The sequence below is a fragment of the Vidua macroura genome, chromosome 3, assembly GCF_024509145.1.
Source record: "Vidua macroura isolate BioBank_ID:100142 chromosome 3, ASM2450914v1, whole genome shotgun sequence".
Lineage (NCBI taxonomy): Eukaryota > Metazoa > Chordata > Aves > Passeriformes > Viduidae > Vidua > Vidua macroura.
The window spans coordinates 13,805,857-13,824,941 of record NC_071573.1 but is presented as its reverse complement, the minus strand read 5'-3'; the positions used below and the strand labels follow the sequence as shown (position 1 = coordinate 13,824,941).

The following is a 19,085-nucleotide window of genomic DNA, read 5'->3' as shown; positions in this document are numbered from 1 at the left end:
TCAGTGTTTTGTTTGGATACTCCTCAGTTCTCCATTACAATCAATAATGAGAGGCTGAATACCCTGAATAATAACAAACCAGATAGTTTTCTTTTTCTGCCTAACTCAGTGTTTCTGCTCCAGAGTTCCTGGGATGCTCATTTCCAGGATGCCAGGTTAGCTCTCAGGCAGTAATGCAGAAATGTGCCACCCAGCTGGCAGTATTCTTGACCCTGAGCCAGGACTGGAGCCAGCAAGGCTGGGAGAGTAAGGTGGGTGCAGAGTGGACAGGGCTGCATCATTTCTGTGTTTTTGGGAGCAACAAAGCTGTGTTCTCATACAACTGCATCTGAGCAAAGTCCTGCCAGCACCACGCTGGCTTTTTGCCCATGGTATAATTTACCCACAAATAAGATAATTCATCCATGGAAAATGAAAAGTGGATCTATCAGCTGTTTCTTTTGTAAAACTGCCACCCTGCAGCAACAACAATGAAGTGTGACCTTGGTCATGCATTGTTGCTCTTGCTTTGATGCCTTGTCGACAACGTTCCACATGCCAACAGCTACAACTCTCAGTGAGCTGACATGGGCAGCAGAAGCTGAACCTCAGGAGGAATTTTTGCCTGTACTAGTCATCCCAATTATCTGCTGTGTCTGGCTTCTCAGTTCCATCACTCAATACCAGTCCAGCTAGTTTGATGCAGTCCTGTTGCATGCTCTGCAGGTGTCTTTGCCACCCAACCATGGTTTGTTTTGCCAGAAGCTCAGTCTTCAGTTCTCTCATTTGCACTGGTTTGAGATCAAGATTCTTTGGTAACCCACTGACCTGGGACTGTAAAGCAATACAGGCAAATCAACTACATAGATTCCCATGGATTTCTGAAAATACGTTGCTTGAATGGAAAGCAAGTGGCTAAGGACCAGTGAAGGTCTGTGCCCAGAGATTTTTGAGTATTTCGTCTGTGCCCAAAGATTTTTGATTTATCAGCATCTGCAGGTAAGAAGTTGTCATGGAGATTTCAGTCTTTCACCAGCACTGGGAAGTGGCACATAGCCACTTAGCTATAGAACCCCAGTATTTAGATATTTGTGTCCTAGTACCTATATACCTCTAAACTTGTAGTCCTAAGGTCCTGATCCTTTTGTCCCTCATTATCTGAATAATTAAACCTCACAAAGACTTATAAAAAAGACTATGATATTCTGAAATTGTTAACTTGAATTAATAAGATTTGGGGCAGTGGGGGTGGTGTTTCAGGTTTTTTCAGCAGATCTTCTAGGTAGAACTGCTAACAGATTTGCTGTCTGAAGAGGCTTTTTGCCAGTCCACTGTATCCTGCTTTGCATGGATTCACCATGGCAAGCCAGAACTCCTGTATTAAGAGAATCAAATTAATTATGGATCATTGTATCTTAGTAACACAGTTGGAGCTTGTTGATAAACTTTTGATCTTGTACTGTTTATTAATATGCTGAGCTGTTACACAGTTTCTGCAGGTACTGGAGTAGATATTTGCAAGTACCAGGTAATCACCTTCCCTTTGAACTAAACGCATTTAGGGGACTGTTAAATCAGAAATTATATGTCTTTCTAATGTGTGTTTTGAAGTCAACCTCCTGTATTTATACTGGATATTTTTTTCATAATGATCTTAGATTAAACAGGGTATATTCACCCATGGTTGTAATCTATACACTTCCGAATACCTAGATGGATTTGCAAATTATAGTTTACATTCTAGTATCCTGGAATAAGATACCAGCACTTTCTGTGGTAATCCCATAAATGCTATGATCTTGGTTATCTTAATACATTTTTCTTCTTAAAGTTACCCAAGAATTTTAGGAGATCTGCATACAGATACTTAAAGAAACTAGTCCTTTTGTGTATCTTATTTGGCCAGGTCACACTTAACAAGTACCAGTTTATTAGCCTTTGAGAGCATTTTATTAAATCCTCACCTCCAACTTCATCAGAAAGAACCCTCATGACATACTTCTACTTCTCTGTGCCCAGACTTGCAGAGTTATTCTGTCACTAATCCTCTTCAGGGAAACTGCTGGGGGAATATGATGCTATTCACATAAGTAAAGGCATCACAGTCTCTTCTAAAGATATTTTTTCTCTTTAAACTTGATCTATATCTAACTAATCTGGTAGCTATAATCTTTAAGGCTGTGTGGTTTACTCTCATCTACTAGTTCTAGTCATTTCACTACCGTGCTGAACTGCACAAGGAGACTGAAAAAAATGAGCCACAACATCAGTTGAGTAAAGCTTCACTTCCCAAAAAAGAAAAACTTGACAGGCTAGTGCAAAAGGAGCATAGAAATCCCTACCAAAAATATGTGGGAGGGAACGTATATTTAAAATAGGACCGCCTAATTCGGCTGCTAAATCAGTGTAAGGAGCTCTGTAGTCTGTGTGTGCGGGAGGGAGAGGGAAAGACAGAGAGAGAGACAGAGAGGGAGAGAGGAGCAGAGGGAGGGAGTGGGGGAGAGAGAGAGCAATGTGCCTTTCACAGAGCTCGGAGCTTGATGGGAATGTTTGATTAGCTCCTCTCTGAAAGAAAAAAGGTGTCCAGGCCTCCCTCTGCTGCCTGCCTCTCCTTCTCTAGAATAATGTTGGCTGGAGTTTGGGGTACAGAAAAGCTTGGAAAAAAACCCACTTTCATACTGTGTGGAGAAAAGGAATAAAAAGTTGCACACCTCAAGCAAGGTAATTCTGATGTTGTTTTTCTCTATATTTATTTAGGGGGGAGAGGGGGAAGTTGTGTTTTTTGCCTGTTGATAATAGTTAAATATTTTCACTGCTGAGAAACTGTAGGGACATAATGTTTTATTTAGCATTCCAGCTGTGTGCTTAGGATCAAATACTTAAGAAGATGAAGACATAAATGTAGAATGAAACTGTACTTTACTTATATATACTTCATAAAGTATTTATGAAAGCATTAAGCTCCTGCTGTTAAAGTGGACACATATACTCACTGCCTGAACAGCAAGGGCTTAACTATGTGATAAAGAATGATGCATACAAGCCACACATCAATAGACATTTGTTCAAGCCTTCTGTTCAAATAGTTTGTGGTAGACAATGCAACTTGTTCCTCAGTTTAAAATTGTTTTGGTTTCAAGACTTTTTCATTAAGTCTTTTTGATCAATAGGAAGGTGTGTGTTGTACCATTAATAAACACTACCTGACACCGGGCAACACTAATCTCCAAGGCACAGAATGGAAAATGGTATTATTCCAGTGATGTGTGTTTCTGTGGTGTGAAGTCTCTTGGTAATGGATAGATGCAGATGTATGAACAGTACAGTAGCCTAGACTCCACACATCCTTTTGTGCTGAGTGCTTGTTCTGGTGGTGAGGCTCCAAAAATGAATAGCATTGTCAAGCCTGCCACAGCCGCTCAGCTCTCTGCAGAGAGATTAGAGTCTTGATAAGTCTCTTCAAAATGTGATTTCTTTCAGACCAGTACAAACATGAACCAAATGCCCCAAGCTAAATATCAACTCTAGTTAATATTTTGTTCCTAGAGTTTATGGGAACTACACCACATTCAGAGCAAAAAGCAAAATTACGTATTACAGAGGCAAGTCCTCCTTAGAGCATACTGTTTTTTCTCTAACCTCTCCAAAATTTAAACAACACATCAAAACAAGAAAACACACACAGAGAAAATTTTGTTTAGATGTCTTTTAAAGTACATTTTACTGAGAAAAGACATGGAGTTATGTTTATAGCTTGTGTTTTCCTATATACATCCTGAAGTTAAAAACACTTTGCATTTCTCTACACTCAAAGAAAATCTATGTTTTTCTGTGTTACCATCTTCTTCAGACTTCATTTAGTTCATCACTTGAATGACAGTCATGACTGATCTCTTTCAGAGATGCAAAGAGAACTCAAGCAAAAATAACTGCATTACAAACACATTAATTTTCAAATACTAAGTTAGTATCTTATATTAAACAGACTTACTTTGCTTGGATGTTTTATTTAATCCTTTGAGTAGCTGGGGTTGTTCTCACTGGGATGACAAAAAGGACTTCTGTCTTTTAGTTATTCAGTACATAAAAAGTATTTTTTTAAGAAGAAACTTTGAATGTACTGCCAATACAGTGTTTTCACCTGTAGTAATAATGGTATGTTCTTAACTTGGTCTTGAATTGTTCCTACCTTTACTTAATGTAAGACACTACTCTCCCTAGAGGTATAATTACAGCATTTATTTACCACTGACTGGTGAAACCAAGCAGTTTTACTAGCTCCACCAGGTTTCCTCACACATGAAATTCAAGAAAGATCCTCCACTTGGATTCTCTTTTGTCTAATAAGGATGAGAGCCTATAAAAGACTTTCTTTTAGAGGAGGCATAAACAAGGTGTTCCCTTTTCACCTAGTTACTGACTTTCACAGAAGTAGTAGGAAATTAATTATTACACTCCTTTTTGTCAAAATTAATTTCTAAAAGGGCACTACCTGAGCCACAGTGTGAACTCAGAAGCTGAAAACCAGGCCAATTACTTCATGTGAAATGTCAGAATTATTTAGTATTTCTGGCCATTTCTTCTTAGAAAACATTGTTAAAAATAAACCTAATGTTTATGTTACAATGGCATCAAAAACTTGACTGTACCTGGTCTGCCTGGAGAATTTTGTACTTTTTCCATTTCTGCTCTGAACCACAAATAAAGCTCGAGTCAGAAAACACTTTGTGTGATGTGACATCTACAACTTCTCTGGACAAGCTGTGTCAGTGCCCCAGCACCCTCACAGTGAAGAATTTCTTCCTAATATCTAACCTAGACCTACTCTCTTTCAGTTTAAGTGTTAATAGGTAAGTCATTTAAGGCAGCTGGATGAAACGAGCAAGAAAAAGTGATAGCTCAGTTTACTACCTGCAGCTATGACTGTATTCCTGAAAAAGAGGTGCTGTGGCACTTGTAGACATGAACTGCCCCAATAGTGGGACTGGCATGGGCAGGGGCCAGAGCAGCGAGGTGTGTGTTGGCCCATTGCAATTGGCTGGGGTGGCAGTGTCTTTTCTGGATGGGTAATGAAAAACAAAAGTCTGGAATTTCCTGGCAGTCCTGGGGGGATATTCTGGCCCGCTGAAGCTCTGGGTACACACCAGGACTCCTCCATCCTGCTGTAGCATCAGCTGAGGTTTAGCTTTCTCATTCAGGGCTCAGGAAGTAGACACTGAACATATAATATGTCCTTCCTTCTGAAAACCTGTCCATCATACAGATCCCATTAATCTGTGTTGAAAAACAAACACAGAACTGCAAAACTGATGGTTTGGGGTTTGAGTTCTTTTAATAAAAGAAAAATAACAATCATAGCATGTATTGTACATAAAACAGGGAGGATGCAGCTACAGTAGTCACTGATCTGCCCTCCACAACTTTTTCTTGTGGAGTAGATTTTTTAGTCCAGAGTCGGAGAGAGAAATAGGTGCTTAACACCTACTTAGAGCACTTCAATTCCTCTTTTGAACTTGCCGGGGCACAAGGAGCCCCCTTGTCCCAGCGCTGCCTGGGGAGCCTGTGCTAGAGCTCAGCTGGGACCTGGGACAATGCAGCCCCTGTTCTGGGCCCGGCTGTCGCACAGAGACTATAATTATCTCTCTTCTAATGACCAGCCAGGCAAGATAACAGTTTTCATGCTATGTTTAGAAAACAATGTCTTACTACAAATTGACGGTTCACTCGTCCGTAAAAGAGCCTCTCTAACAGTCCTAAAGCAGCTGCCACTCTTTTGCATCCCAGTCCCTTTATTTGCTGCACATTTCCCTCTTGGAAAACCTGGGTACGTGCTGCACAGGCAGCGCAGCTTCCCGCTGCCACACAAGAAGCTCAGAAAGGCGCAGAAATGCCCAGAAAATCTGTAGCTGTTTAGATTGTATCTCTGTTAGTAAATTAAACTCTGTCTGTCCTGCCAAAGCCTGCATTGCCCTTGTGAACTCTCTAAACCCCCAGCCCAAAGGGCTGCAGGCAGCGCTGTGAGCGCCGCGTAGGGCAGGAGTAAAACTGCTTTGTGCACACTCGTGATAATGCCCAGTGGAAAGCAAGCTGATGCAAAAAGAGGGATGTGAAGGGACTTGTTCCGATAAAAACGGAGCATGCATTACTGATGAACTTTTCTTCCAGCACTGCGGCCCATAGACAAGTCAGGATCTACTGAAATTCTGTAGGCTCCAAAGGCATCTCTGGGGTAGCTGTAGTGGCCAGCTGTGATTGCAGCTTGTGTGGGTATAGCTGCCCCTCGCAAACACCGGGAGCTGCCAGGTTTGGGCAGTCCTGGCAGCATGGCACTCATGGGCTAGTTACCCAAGTATTTGCTCTGGGCTCTGCAAACATTCTGCACCTAACTCTGTTCTGGGGCAGCTCTACATTTAGTGCTGTCTGAGGGCTGCTACCACATCCTCTGCAGGTGCCCTGCCAGCAGAGAACAGAGCCCATTCCCTTGTTCTGCAGCCAACTCACCCTCATCACTCTTGCCATCTTCTGTGTTCTCCTCTCCAGCAGGACTTAGCTGGGTAGCCTTGGGCTGTCTTTCCTCTTTGGGCTCATTTTTCAGTGAATGAGGCCTGGAAAAAAAACCCCAGAAAGTGTTAATCAGAAAGAAAATTTCCCAACGGCTTGGAAGCATCTATATTTCTCATGAAAATTAATTTTAATTAAAAAAAATACAAACAAACAAACAAAAAACCCACCCCAAAAAACCCCCACCAAACAAACAAAAAAAACCCCCACCATCTGCAGCTTTTTCCTTCCTTCCTTTTTTAAACACAGCACCCAAATCTATATCTCATTTCCTGGAAACACATTCACATTCAGAAGAGTATTTATAACCATCTCTGGTCCATTCAAATTTTCTAGGTTTAAACAGTTCTTAACATCAGTCTTGCTGTAGTGGCTGAACTGACTTTCTAGCACACATAAAGTCCATCCCATCTTTGCTTTATCTCCAGACCTTCAGAGTGCATTAAGAGGTCAGTGGCACATTCAGAACACAATCTGTGTCAGTTATCCTTAATTTGTCTCATTCTACACAACATCCCACAGACACAGATATAAAAAATAAATTCAGCTTGCATTTGCAAACTGTTGCTCAGCCCATCACCTTATAAAATATCTTCGTAAATGTAACACATGTTACACAGCAGCCAACAGTCCTTCAGCTGGCAGCTTGTTTCCTATGAAAAAAGCACATAATTGCCAAGTGACAGTTACACATGCGCCAAAATTTTCGGGAGGATTCTGAATGTTCCTGTGTAGCTTCATGCAGTCCTTTAATGTCCTCACAAGGATGATCTGGGGATTTCCAACACCTTCAGGCTTGTACACAAAACTGTGGAAATTTTTACCTCTCAAAAATCACTCATTTACAGGGAAGTTTGGACACGGCCATGTCTGTGCCTCTCGATCTCCCTGCCAGGCTCCTTTAGGGACTCAGAAGGCTCCATTCTTTCTTGTTTCCCCCAAATACATCATTCACCCTTCAGCCCATAGAACAGGGGTGAGACATAGAGGAAAGCTGGCAGCAGGGCTGTGTATTCTGGCTGTGGACAACTTCAGTGAGTCAGAGCTACAAAAGGGTAAGGACTCCCTGACTACAGGGGTATTTTCACAGCTGCCAGCCAGCTGAGGATGATGGGAATCCATCCTGCTTGCCTTGGTGGGAGCCCATCCTTCTCACCTCTTTTGCAATGCATCTTCAACACTTGAAAATTTTGTCCTTCTGGGCTTAGTTGAAGAAGTTTTAGGACATGAAGCACAGGAAGAAAGAGGCTGTTTGGAAGTAAGGCTACATGGGAAGGAGAGGAGTGTCCAGATGAGGGGGGTGAGAGGTTAGAGAAGTTTAGAGTAGCTCCAACAGAGCAACTTCATACAAATGTTATAAGGGCATACACTGACATCGCAGAAGTCATAAAAGCCTACTTGCACCCTGTTCTGAAGAAAGCCTTTCCACCAAATTGCATCTCAAAATATGTGGTAATTTGGGACAGAAGCTCAGTCTTCTGTGGTCTACATCTTCTATTCTTGTTGCTGAAATCTGTATATAGAAAGAAATACATAGATTAGACAATAATTAGATTTGAAGTAGAAGCTCATATGGTAATCACCTAAAGCCAAAGTTCAAAATTCCTGAGCATGGAAGTAGATTATGCAACACTGAGGACTGCGGGATTAGTTTGTTTTCAAAACAAAAGACCACAAATTACAAGTTCTTGCTCCCAGTCCATGTGGTTTCCCCTTTTTGATCTTGGTCTCTAAGAAACAGAATCCTGTGATCCATCTCTATGCAAAACCAGCAGGTTTTAAAATACTCTAATATGCAAAATTAGTAAAACAGTGTTAGCCTGGTTCTGAGACACATTTCTCAGCAATTTCTGGCTGCACCTACACTGTCACAGTATCCAGGACTGGGCTCTGAAGGCCACTTTCTTTGCCACCAGATTTTCTAGCTCTTCATTTCCCCTCAGGGCACTCAGGTACTGTTTTGGAAGCTTAGCTATTTCTCATGTCTGCATGACCCATATGTCAGAGAGACCTCTCCTGCCAGTTGCCAAGGGCTGCCAACACATATGCCATAAGGCTGCACAGCTTGGCCCTTGCTATGTCCTGTCTCTCACCAGCACCTCCACCAACAGCATGTCTTCAGGAAACCAGCACAACCCATAATAGCCTCATTTATAATGCTGGCACTCATTCAAATCCATAGCTCACTTTCCTCCCAAAAGCAGCTTGGAGCCCTGAGATGTCTTCTTCAGTCATTAAAAAAAGGAAATGCTACTTGCAGATCCACAGTTTTCAAACTGCTCCCCAGAACGGCCTCATCAGGTGGGAGACTTCAGCCTGAGTGCACCTCTTGGGTCGCAGGTGGGCTGCAGACCAGCACCAGCTGGGAGGGATATAGCTGGAACAGTCTGTAGCAAAGCCAAAGCAGCAATGACCACTGCCTGGGGAGGGCCATGGGCAGGGTGGCCATGCAGAACATCCTGGGATGTGGGGTCGAGCATCCTGGCCCTCAGCAGCTGACCCTGAAAGGAGGCAAATGATTTGGAGGTCCCAGCAAAGCAGCAGTAGAAGAAGACTGAGAGGCAGAAGGTAGTTTGGGGTTGTTTTTTCATTTGCCTTTGAGAAAAGGCAACAACCTCCCTTGTTGCACAGGTTGGTTTTGTCTAAACTAAAGGTATCAGAAAGATATTTAACTGAGAAGGCTTGGCGAAAAAATAGAAGTAATGCAGTTAGGAAGAAATATTTTTGGAAAAGTACAAAATATATAAAGGAAAATGTTATGCAGTTGCAAGGAGCATGAGACTATCAATTGAAATGAATTTCTTAAGTTCAGTTTACTGGTTTCTGTCACAGAAGTGAATTTCAGCTTAGCTTTATGAAATGCTTTCTACAGCATTCCATGCTTCCTGATTTGCCAAAGATCTTTTGTGAAAGATGCTTCCTTGGTCAAGTTGTCATTACTAGACATAAATGAATTTCATCACTTCCTGCCTTGCTTCCAACAAGTGCCACATGCCAAGGTAGTTCCAGATTTTTTTTTTTTTTTAACTACAAATGTTTTCTGCATCCTTACCCAACCAGTCCTTGGCTTTGGCATGGGACATCACTAGTAATACAACCTGTAGGAGATACTGGATCGATAAAAGTTTTCTGTGAGCTGTTGTATAAATTTACTAGCGTGCTTAAGGATGAGTTTGGCTTTTGATCTAGACATATAATTCACTTTTCTAGTAAAGGGTTATGTGTGGCTTTAAGCAGAGAGTAAACATCCTACAGTTTCCCTAAATTTCTGCTTCTAAGTTTCCACCTAAAAAAAAAGTTGTTTTGTTTGAACATGCTACAGAAATTCCAAAACCATCCCCAGGGTTATGTGCAGTTTTTTCAGTGCCTTTAACAGAAATTCTTTCCTTTTAGACTAAATATGTACCTTCAGGGGAATTCTGACACACGACACTAATTCTTAGTTTGCAGGCAGCACAATAGCATGGTTACTCAGTGCTCTTTATTGTGCATCCAATCTGAGAAACCATGTATTGCAGTTTAAAAAGTCACTTTGACTTGTTTAAACCATTTGTTGGAAATAGAAAATTGCATATTTTCTAAAAAAAAAAAAAAAAAAGGAAAGAAATGTGGCCATAAATCTCATGCTACAAAGCTAGCACAGCCCTCCGGCACTGCTGAATTGCAGGTACTTTCCTCTGCCTTCTATTTCTTGGGAAAATGACAGTGCTGGAGACTGATGGCACCTGACTGAGGTCTGAATGATGTTAAGCAGAAGTAGTAGTCAAATTAGCAAAGTAGAAAAAGTTTGCCTGAGAGTGAGGGGGGCAGACAAAAACCATGATGGGGAGGAGAACAGAGGGAGGAAGTTTTCTGGACAGGGATTCACAGGTTTAAGCTAACAGCAATTCCCAATGAGGCATGAAAGCTGTGCATCAAAATGAAAAATAATGCATAATACATTAGCAGAAACCAGGAAAGTACAGTGTAATGGCCCCCAATGAAATCACCATCCAGACAGTTCAAATTATATTTTCTCTGTGGGTGGGTGACATATTCTAAATGTATCTCTTCCTTTGCTGGAAGGGGCAGGTCAGACCAACATAATTGATGGTTTTCTTACTGAGACAGATGAAAATGTATAATCATTGCAGTTTTATTTAAGCTCTGAGAAAGGTCTGGCAAGTTAAGTCACACTGTAGTCTTAAATAAATTACTTTCCTCTGAAAGAGCTCTGTGGAAAGTAAAGAAGTCATCAACACTGTTACTTCCACCTTATGTTTTCATTTCAGGGCATTGCATGAACACAAAATGAGTACTGCTTGCATGTTTCTATTTGTCTCTAAGTTTCTGGGTATATCATCTCTTCATATACCTACCTGAATGAGAACTATTTTGAACTAAATTCCTCTTGCCAACCTGAATATAAATATTTGTTCAACCACTTCAGAAAAAAATTACTCCTGTGCCCAAGGTGCAACTTAGGCAGAATTCAGACCTCTGAATCCACCTCACTTCAATGACTTAAGAGTGACTTGACCCTTGACTTGGTACTCCACAAGAGGTACTGGCTACCAGCAGTCTCCACAGCCCTCTTGTGAGCCAGAAACCTCACAAAGCAGAGCAGGCACCATTTAAAACATTTTGTGGCAGCCACAACAATGAAAGTCTTGTAATAAGAAGCAAGTGGTGAGAACCCTTCCTCAGGGATAACTGTCCATGGCCTCAGAAAATTTGGACCCATGTTTTTCTCATCACAGAAGAAGTACCCCATCATCAGACTCCAGGGCACAAAAGGTTGGGACACCCCAATTTTCTGTGACAAAGAAGGACCCATGCGCAACCACTAATTACAAAGATGGGGTCAGAAAGAAAGCAACCGAGGAGGAGACCGACTTGCCACTTGCTTGGGAGAAGAGGAGAGCCAGAGCCTCCCTGCCTCCTCTTCCCCTTCTGAATGTGCAAACCATGGGGCTGCAGCAAGGAGTGGCTGCCCTGGAGGTGGGGGACCACCACTGCCCAGGTGTGGGACTCACATGGCCTCTGGCAAACAGGCTGTGGCTACTGTGTCTTGGAGGTAAAGGAGTATAGTAATGCAAAGACTCTTCAAGGGAAAGGCACAAGCTGTCCCCAGGCCCAGAGACTCCTTTAATCATGGTTCCCTTGTTCATTTTCCTAAACACACAACTGCTGAATGTGTGACACACAATACTTCTTACAATCCCTCCACCTCAAGGGAAAGACCTGCAGCCACAGATGCCTGGGTTTCCTTGTCAGCTTTCTGAGACACAGGGTAATTAAGTAGAGTGCTGCTCTGAAGCTCAGGAAGCATTTTTGGGTTCTTCCATATATGAAAGAAAACAGGTGAGCGTTCACTCACCTTTTCTTATAGCAGCAGGTGATGAAGTCTATGATACTTTTAAATTCCTGGATGCATATATTCTATTTCAGACCACACAAAAATTAAAGTCTATCCTCCCATGCAGGTAAGTTCACCTCATAAAATAGCATCTTGGATCTTACATTTTGTGACTTGGTCTTGTATACCTACAGGTCAGTCTAAGCCTCCAAAATGAACTATAGCTATCAATTCAACCTTTCTGTCTCAGCAAAGCTTGGTACCCCCAGTTTTTCAAAAAACAGCCACTTAGATACTTTTTTTTATGTGCAGACTTTCAGAGCAATGCAGTGCACTGAGGGTACATAACTGCATCCCTCTGACAAGAAAGGGGGTGAAACTAAAGCACATGTGGCAAGTGCCAGTCATATCACCTAGTGTGCTCCAAAACAAGGTACAACACCATGGGTACAGACTATGAGCATGAAACAAAGAAAGGGTTAATAATAATAAAACATAAAATCAATTAAAAAAAAACACAAAAACAAACAAACAAACAAACAAACAAAAAAATCCCTAAAATGTTTTCCTCTAGAAGATGACAATCAGCTCTTGTTTATCTGAACCAGTTTACTCAGACCTACACCAAGCCCACTTGATTTTCCCATAAAGGGCACATATTTAACTCAACCCACAGTGCTTTGAGATCCTGCTGCTAATTCCATGCTACTTGCTCAAATAGGTTTCAGACAAAGTCCACTTCTGTTTTTCTTTATGGTGCCAGAGTTGCTGAGATATTAGAACCCCTTGAAAAGGGGAACAATAACACACACTATTGTGGTACAAAGAGAGTTTAATTTCTGTGGCACAGGGGATTACAGGAGATAAACTGCTTACTCCTGCAGAGGCAAAGCACATGGCACTAGCAAAGAATTTCAGCTTGCACGTGGAATGGACAGCAGTGCCTGACACCAAAAATCAAGCACTTAAAATCTGCACTTCCTCCAGAAAATGTTGCAGTTTGCCATACAGTGACACTTATGTGCATTTAAACCATCTGTTTGTTTGTAGTATGTAGCAGCTCTCTCAAATCTTTATAAAAGTCAAGTTGCTAATGAAAGGTCAGTATGAAAATCTTACTTTATACACAGAAAGAATAGCTTGCTAATTCTGTCTCTTCACTAACATTCAAGCATTTTCAAGTGTTTGTGATCAGGAAAAGGTAACCAACATTTTTTCAAATAAGACTTTGATTTTAAAAGGTAAAATATCAGCTGCACTAGGAAACACTGAAGGAGATACTCCTTACATTTGTACTTAGCAGGAATTGAAGCACATATTAATGTAATGCATATGCAATAGCTTCTCTGGCATAAAGGTAATTTCTGTTATGACAGTCTGAAAGATTCAGATGGGAAAATGTACTCTGAGAAACAGAGATCCAGCATACAGTTTAGGAAATTTAATAGTGTGTAGTCACTACTTCCCAGTTCTGACTGGGACTGTAAATACTGCCTTAATAGAAATCTGATTAGGAGAAATCTCAGCAAAACTCATGCTCCAGACTAAAACAAGAAACTTTACAGTTTGTTTGATTGGGATCTATTCATTTTGTAAAGAAACAAAGAAAGTACAGCTTTGTATTTAATAGCAGAGTATCATTCTTGATCTGCAGATAAAACATCCCCAAACCTCTCAGAGGACCTATACAGACTAAAAAGTCTGTTGTAAGCATGGATCAGAGCCCTGCTTTTCCTTCCCTTCCCAGAGAAACAAAAACACCCACTGCTTTTTTCCAAGCTGTTGCTCCCTTTACCAGTCTGAAGGAGCAGATGCCATGCTAGTGCACAGTACAGGAGATCTCACACAGCTTAAATCAGGTGACACCCTAGGCCCCAGATAGAATGAATGCACACAGACTTCCCACTACAGAAAGCCTGGAGCTTCTATGCCTGATACTTAATAGTCAGCAATGTAAATCCTCCTGTGCATTTCCCCATGTGACAGCCCAAGGTCTAAAGGCCAGGACCACCCCTTGGAGTACTGTCACCAGAGCTGTGTCACAGGATGTCTGTGCATTTCTCCTCATACGCCAGTGCCTAATGTGGAAATTAATATAGTGGCAAAAACAAGTTTCTTTACTATTATAATTTATTTCCATGAGAATACTAGCACCACCAAAGATACAGAGTCCACAACAAGATGTTTTTCTGTCTAGCTGTGACAACAAAACTGTTAAGTAAATCTAACAGCCTTGTCTAAGTGCTTCTAGTATCTTTCTTATTGATAAACATCTGTTATTATAGGTTAAAGCATCTGCTGAACTCTGCTGAACCCCTGACAGGCTTTAAGTCTTAAATCCTTTTAGATTTATTGGTTTCTTTCCACTGTAAATTCATAATAATTTAGGAACAAAAGCCCGCTTTCTGTTGCCTTGAAAAGAAATGCCCACCAGCTAACTAGGCAGAGAATACAACAGCAGTCAAGCCTAGGGTCCTGCTACCCAAGAGGACTGGGTGGTTCCAGGGGTGGCTGGCCATGGCCCAGGAACAGTAGGGCTGGGGGACAGCAGGGCCTTCAGGAAGCAGTGGGAAGTCTTGTGCAGCCCTGGTGATACAGGTGGTTACACGTTTTGTAAGACAGGAAAAGTTAGGCAGTGTTGGACTCTCCCCACACAACATGCAGCAGCCCACCATGAAGCCAGATTTTACATGGAAGCTTTACCATCTCAGACCTCTTCTACTCTAATTAAACTGGTGATGAAAAGCATCTCAGCACCAAGCCAAATACTGTCAGGAAAAAATCACACAGATCTCTTTGACTTTAAATAAAAATGCCAATGCTGAATTTATTCACTGCAAATTTTGGGAAGGCTCATATTAAGATCTCTTTTGCAAAGTCTAAGCCAGTGTCAATACAATCTTTAATGGTGCATGGTAATTCTGCAAATGAATTGCAACTCTTATTCTGCCCCTTCTTTTTCTGTGATTGACCTAAAGTGAGAATTCATTGAAGGGGAGCAATTGTGTAATACCTCTGATGTGTTAGTGGGTTGAAACATAAAAGAAAGGAGAAAAGCATCTGAGCTAAGTTTCTCTGAGCACTCTTCTACATCTTGGTCCTATTTCTTTTAACAGCTTCGCAGTGGAAATAAACTTCCGTAAATGCTTAAAATGGCTTTTTGTTTCAAAAGATGAGCAATTCTTTTTAATAGAAACTAACAATGAGAGTAGAATATCACCACTTAACTGCTCTTGCTGATATGGCTTGTACAGCCTGGGGTCATCCCCACTGCACTGTCTATCATTTTTCAGAAAGACACAGTGACTGTGTTGAGCCACTTTCCATATCCCCCAGATTCAATTCAGTGGCTTCTGAGAAACCTCTGCCACTTTCAGCTTTAGCAGCCTAGCAGGAAACTTTTTCAGGGAGATCACGAAGGAAAGACATTGTGCTATTAGGAAGTGACACTGTCAGTATGTCCTGGCACTTGAAGTTCTCCAACTGTAGCACAGAAGTAAAAATCAGAGGTGGATCTGCTCTATGTAAAAAGAGCTATAAATTATATAGACCCAGAATTGACTGAACTCAGTTTAGATTAGCATGCTATTTTAGTCATCCTCACTCATAGCATGTGGCTTGCTTGAAAAAGAAGAGCAATTAAAGTAAAAATATGGAAACATTTTATATGAAGACAGAATGCAGATTTTGTTTTTCTCTTACTTTCCTGTATCTGCCTTGTTCTTTAAACTTCTTTCTGGGGTTACCAAAGCCCTGCTTCTGAGTATATTAATTGCTATGTGAAATCAGATGAAATCTGCCATTTTTCCAGGAGGCAGATGTCTTGCTTTCCCTGGTCATATGCAGCTTTAACATTCTTATTTAACATTCATGTTTTCTTTCTGAATAGCTAGGTTTTTTTTAACAAATCTTTCCACTTGTAAGCATGTAATAAGTTTCTCTGAAGATCAAGTTTATTTTGATCCTTGAGATTCTCTCTGTACAACAGACAAATATATTCTCCCTTTCAGACTTTTTACTCTATTTGTCAAACATTATGTAGTACTTTAATGACTATGATTAACTATGAGTGCCCAACACAGGATTCCCTCAACAATCATGAATTAATAGCAAAAGCAGCAGGTGATGCTCAGGAGGGGCTGGGAGGGGTTATCTCTGATAAGTTTGAATTCTTGTAGCCTGGCCAAGAGCTTCAGGGATGGCAGAGGTCATGAACCATGTATGCAGACCCAGAAAAAAATGTTTTCCAGATGTTCTTACAAAATCCTCTTAATCTCAGGTGCTCACATACATATACACACACACATCCTCAGAAAAGGAAAGAAACCAGTAATTTGGCTCACAATTGATGGAACAATTGCAAAATACTTCATGCAACATCTTTCAGGAGTAAATGGATTTGTTTATGTTCCCCATATCTATGTGAGATTACCTGGTGTGCTTTGATGTGCAGAAAACACGATTCTTTGATTCTTTCTTAGAGCAGCAGTGAACAGATTTGAACAGATGTCAGAACATATCCATGTCCATCATGGCCTCTCCTGACACTGGCTTCTGAAATAAGTATGTGAAATCTTGGTTTCTGGAGCAAAAGACAAATTTTGGAGAGAAGCAAAAATTAGTCCATGGGAGTGTGATAGCCCAAACAGCACCTCCTCTGGGGATATCAGTTGTTCTAAAAAGTGTGATAAGAGGACGCAGCATGTGAGGACTGTGAAAAGTTAAAGAGCACACAGTCCCTCTGTCCCCACCATTCCAGTGTCATCTGCAATACCTCCAGATGCAGCCTGATGTACTCTTCTTTTCCTTTTCAGTGCTCCTTAGCAACACATCCAGATTTTGCTTTACTCACCATGAAGGCCACAGTTGTTGCAACCTTCTTTGGTAAGTACAGCTGATGTGCTGCAATTAGTAGTTTATGGGTTTGTACTCTCCCATCCTGGATGCCCAGTGGCTGCTGACTAATTCTCCTCCTTTTGGACTCCACAGCTGATGAAGCTCTCAGTGGCAGGTGTAAGCCTTAGCACAGCTTTTCAGAAACACGCTACACAAACTTCTTGACTTTGGCATAGAAAAAAATAATAATTACTTGCAGAGATCTCTAAGTATATTCCAGTTACATGCAGTCCATATCAGGTGGGCCTGAAAAATGTCTGTAATGTAAAGATTCCTTCTAAAGAAAAATCAGCTGTTTCAATTCTCCCTGTTCTTGTTCTTTCCATGGACAAGATAGTACCAAAAGGTTATATATGTGTCTTTCCCCTGGCAGTCAGACAGGATCTCACTTTTTGGGAACATGTAGAAACTCCAGAACTTGCAATTCATCTTACATGAACACTCTGGTTGTGATATTCCCAGGCAATATTCCCTCTAGCTGTTATCTTCAAGTCTGTCAGGACAGTTGTTCTTAGTTCAAATTACAGCAATCTATGTAGTTCTTCTACATAAATTACCAGATTACTTTCCCCACATTATTATATAATCCCCACAGGTTATTCTGCAACATTCCAAGTAGTTGAGATATTGCACTTTATTTTCCACTCATGCATTCATATTTTTTTTAACTAACTACAATTTTGCCATGGTTACACCACTGCACTGGTGACAAAAGGCCCAAATACTGCACCTATGCACTGTCACTTCAGACAGTGTGAGACTGCTTTAACTTTTGAGCAAGTTCGAGGTGTAGTTAAGTCTACAAACTCTCTGCAATCAGTCTAGGGGGAGAAAAGCATGAAAGAAGGAAATTACTTCTGTTGCATATTCTAGTAAGATTAGTTTAACAAGGGATAAAAGGATCAGCTGACACATCATCGAGAGTTTAAATTCCCTTTGAAAGCTCAGAGAAGGGAAATGTGAATAGGAAAGTCAAGATATTTGTAATGAAGTTATCAATTGCCCATAATACAAGTGCTTATAAAATAAGCAGAGAGAATAAAGAGATTTTGTAAGTCATCACTTAGCAAGTAAACATAACATGGTAAGCTACATGCATATATTGGGATGTAACTTTTAATGTAACAGCATATGTCTCTTTTACACTTTTCAAATCATAATCCTGCTTACTGAAGAAAATGAGTGCCCTTGCTGGGACATGCCACCCTAGAACCTCACACAGTCTGTAATGCTGCCCAGTATCCCACACCTGCTGCCACCAGTGAGTGAAATGTCACAACACAAAGTTAAGAATAACCTTCCCAAATGGTTATTAAGAAGAATCTTTGGCTCTTGAAATTCCCAGTTGCTTTATGCACAAAGCACATTGTTTCATTAGCATCCCTATTACACCAATTACAAAGAGTTCCCACTGCTTGTGGAAATATTTTTGTGGTTTTCTGGACCACATGGACTCCATGGCATCTTTAGATAGTGAGTTGCATAGATGAATGTGTGAACTCAACTGATCTTTAATCCCATTCAGAGAACTTCCCCTCTGCAGATGCCATCTTGACTGCAAAATTAACAACCAAGTAGAAACCTAGATGTGGCTGAGAATATTCCTGTTTCAGGTTTCCAACCTGTTGATTCAAATTTCAGAAATCTCATGCAGAGGAGCCTGTGGTGACTGATGTGGATAGCCCACCTTTTTCCTGACACTATGTTTATTTGTTCTAGGTGTGTTTCTTACATGTACATACACAGCCAAGGAAGTCACAAAGAAGACAAAAAAGGCTAAGCTATGTAAGTGGTCTCAGTAGAAGTTTTGGCTGTTTTACAGCAGACATGTCCAGTGCCTAAGAAAGGTGCAAAGTAAGATTATATTCTGGTAATTCTTCACAATTGTCTAGAGTCAATGGCATTATATATTAGCTAAAAGATTCTTTTATTAAAAACAAATTACTGAGTAAAATGTGTGCTACTTAACATCTATAAAGGAAAAATTTTGTAATTCACTGCTAAAATGTATCTTCCTAGGTCATTAGGTACCACACAAGGATCAAAGCAAGCACTAAGGTTTTCAGAGAGACATAAATATGTGAAATGGACCAGCTGTAACACAAGGCACATGTAGCTGATAAGTGTGAGACAAGTGGTGCATCTCTGTGCACTAGGATGTTTAACTTTCAGGTATTCTGCTGCAGGAGCCTTTCTGTCCACAGATTATTTTGGTCACGTAGCTGCCAAACAAGCCTGCTGCAAGGTTGTAAACACACATTTCAATCCCTTGTTCAAAGTAAATCGTACCCAGTAGAAAGTTTTAAAAATT

The 19,085-nt window shown here is 40.9% G+C and overlaps 1 protein-coding gene across 2 annotated transcripts in view; it reads left to right on the top strand.

Moving 5' to 3' along the window:
* The first annotated feature begins 2,544 nt into the window (after positions 1–2,544).
* VIT (vitrin) overlaps positions 2,545–19,085 on the top strand; it is a 53,911-nt gene continuing 37,370 nt past the window's right edge. For both annotated transcript variants that reach the window (XM_053974448.1, XM_053974447.1), the window contains exons 1-3: positions 2,545–2,700; positions 16,693–16,762; positions 18,494–18,559. In XM_053974448.1, coding sequence (XP_053830423.1) covers positions 16,732–16,762; positions 18,494–18,559 — 97 coding nt within the window. In that variant the 5' untranslated portion in view covers positions 2,545–2,700; positions 16,693–16,731. The remainder of the gene's footprint in view (positions 2,701–16,692; positions 16,763–18,493; positions 18,560–19,085) is intronic.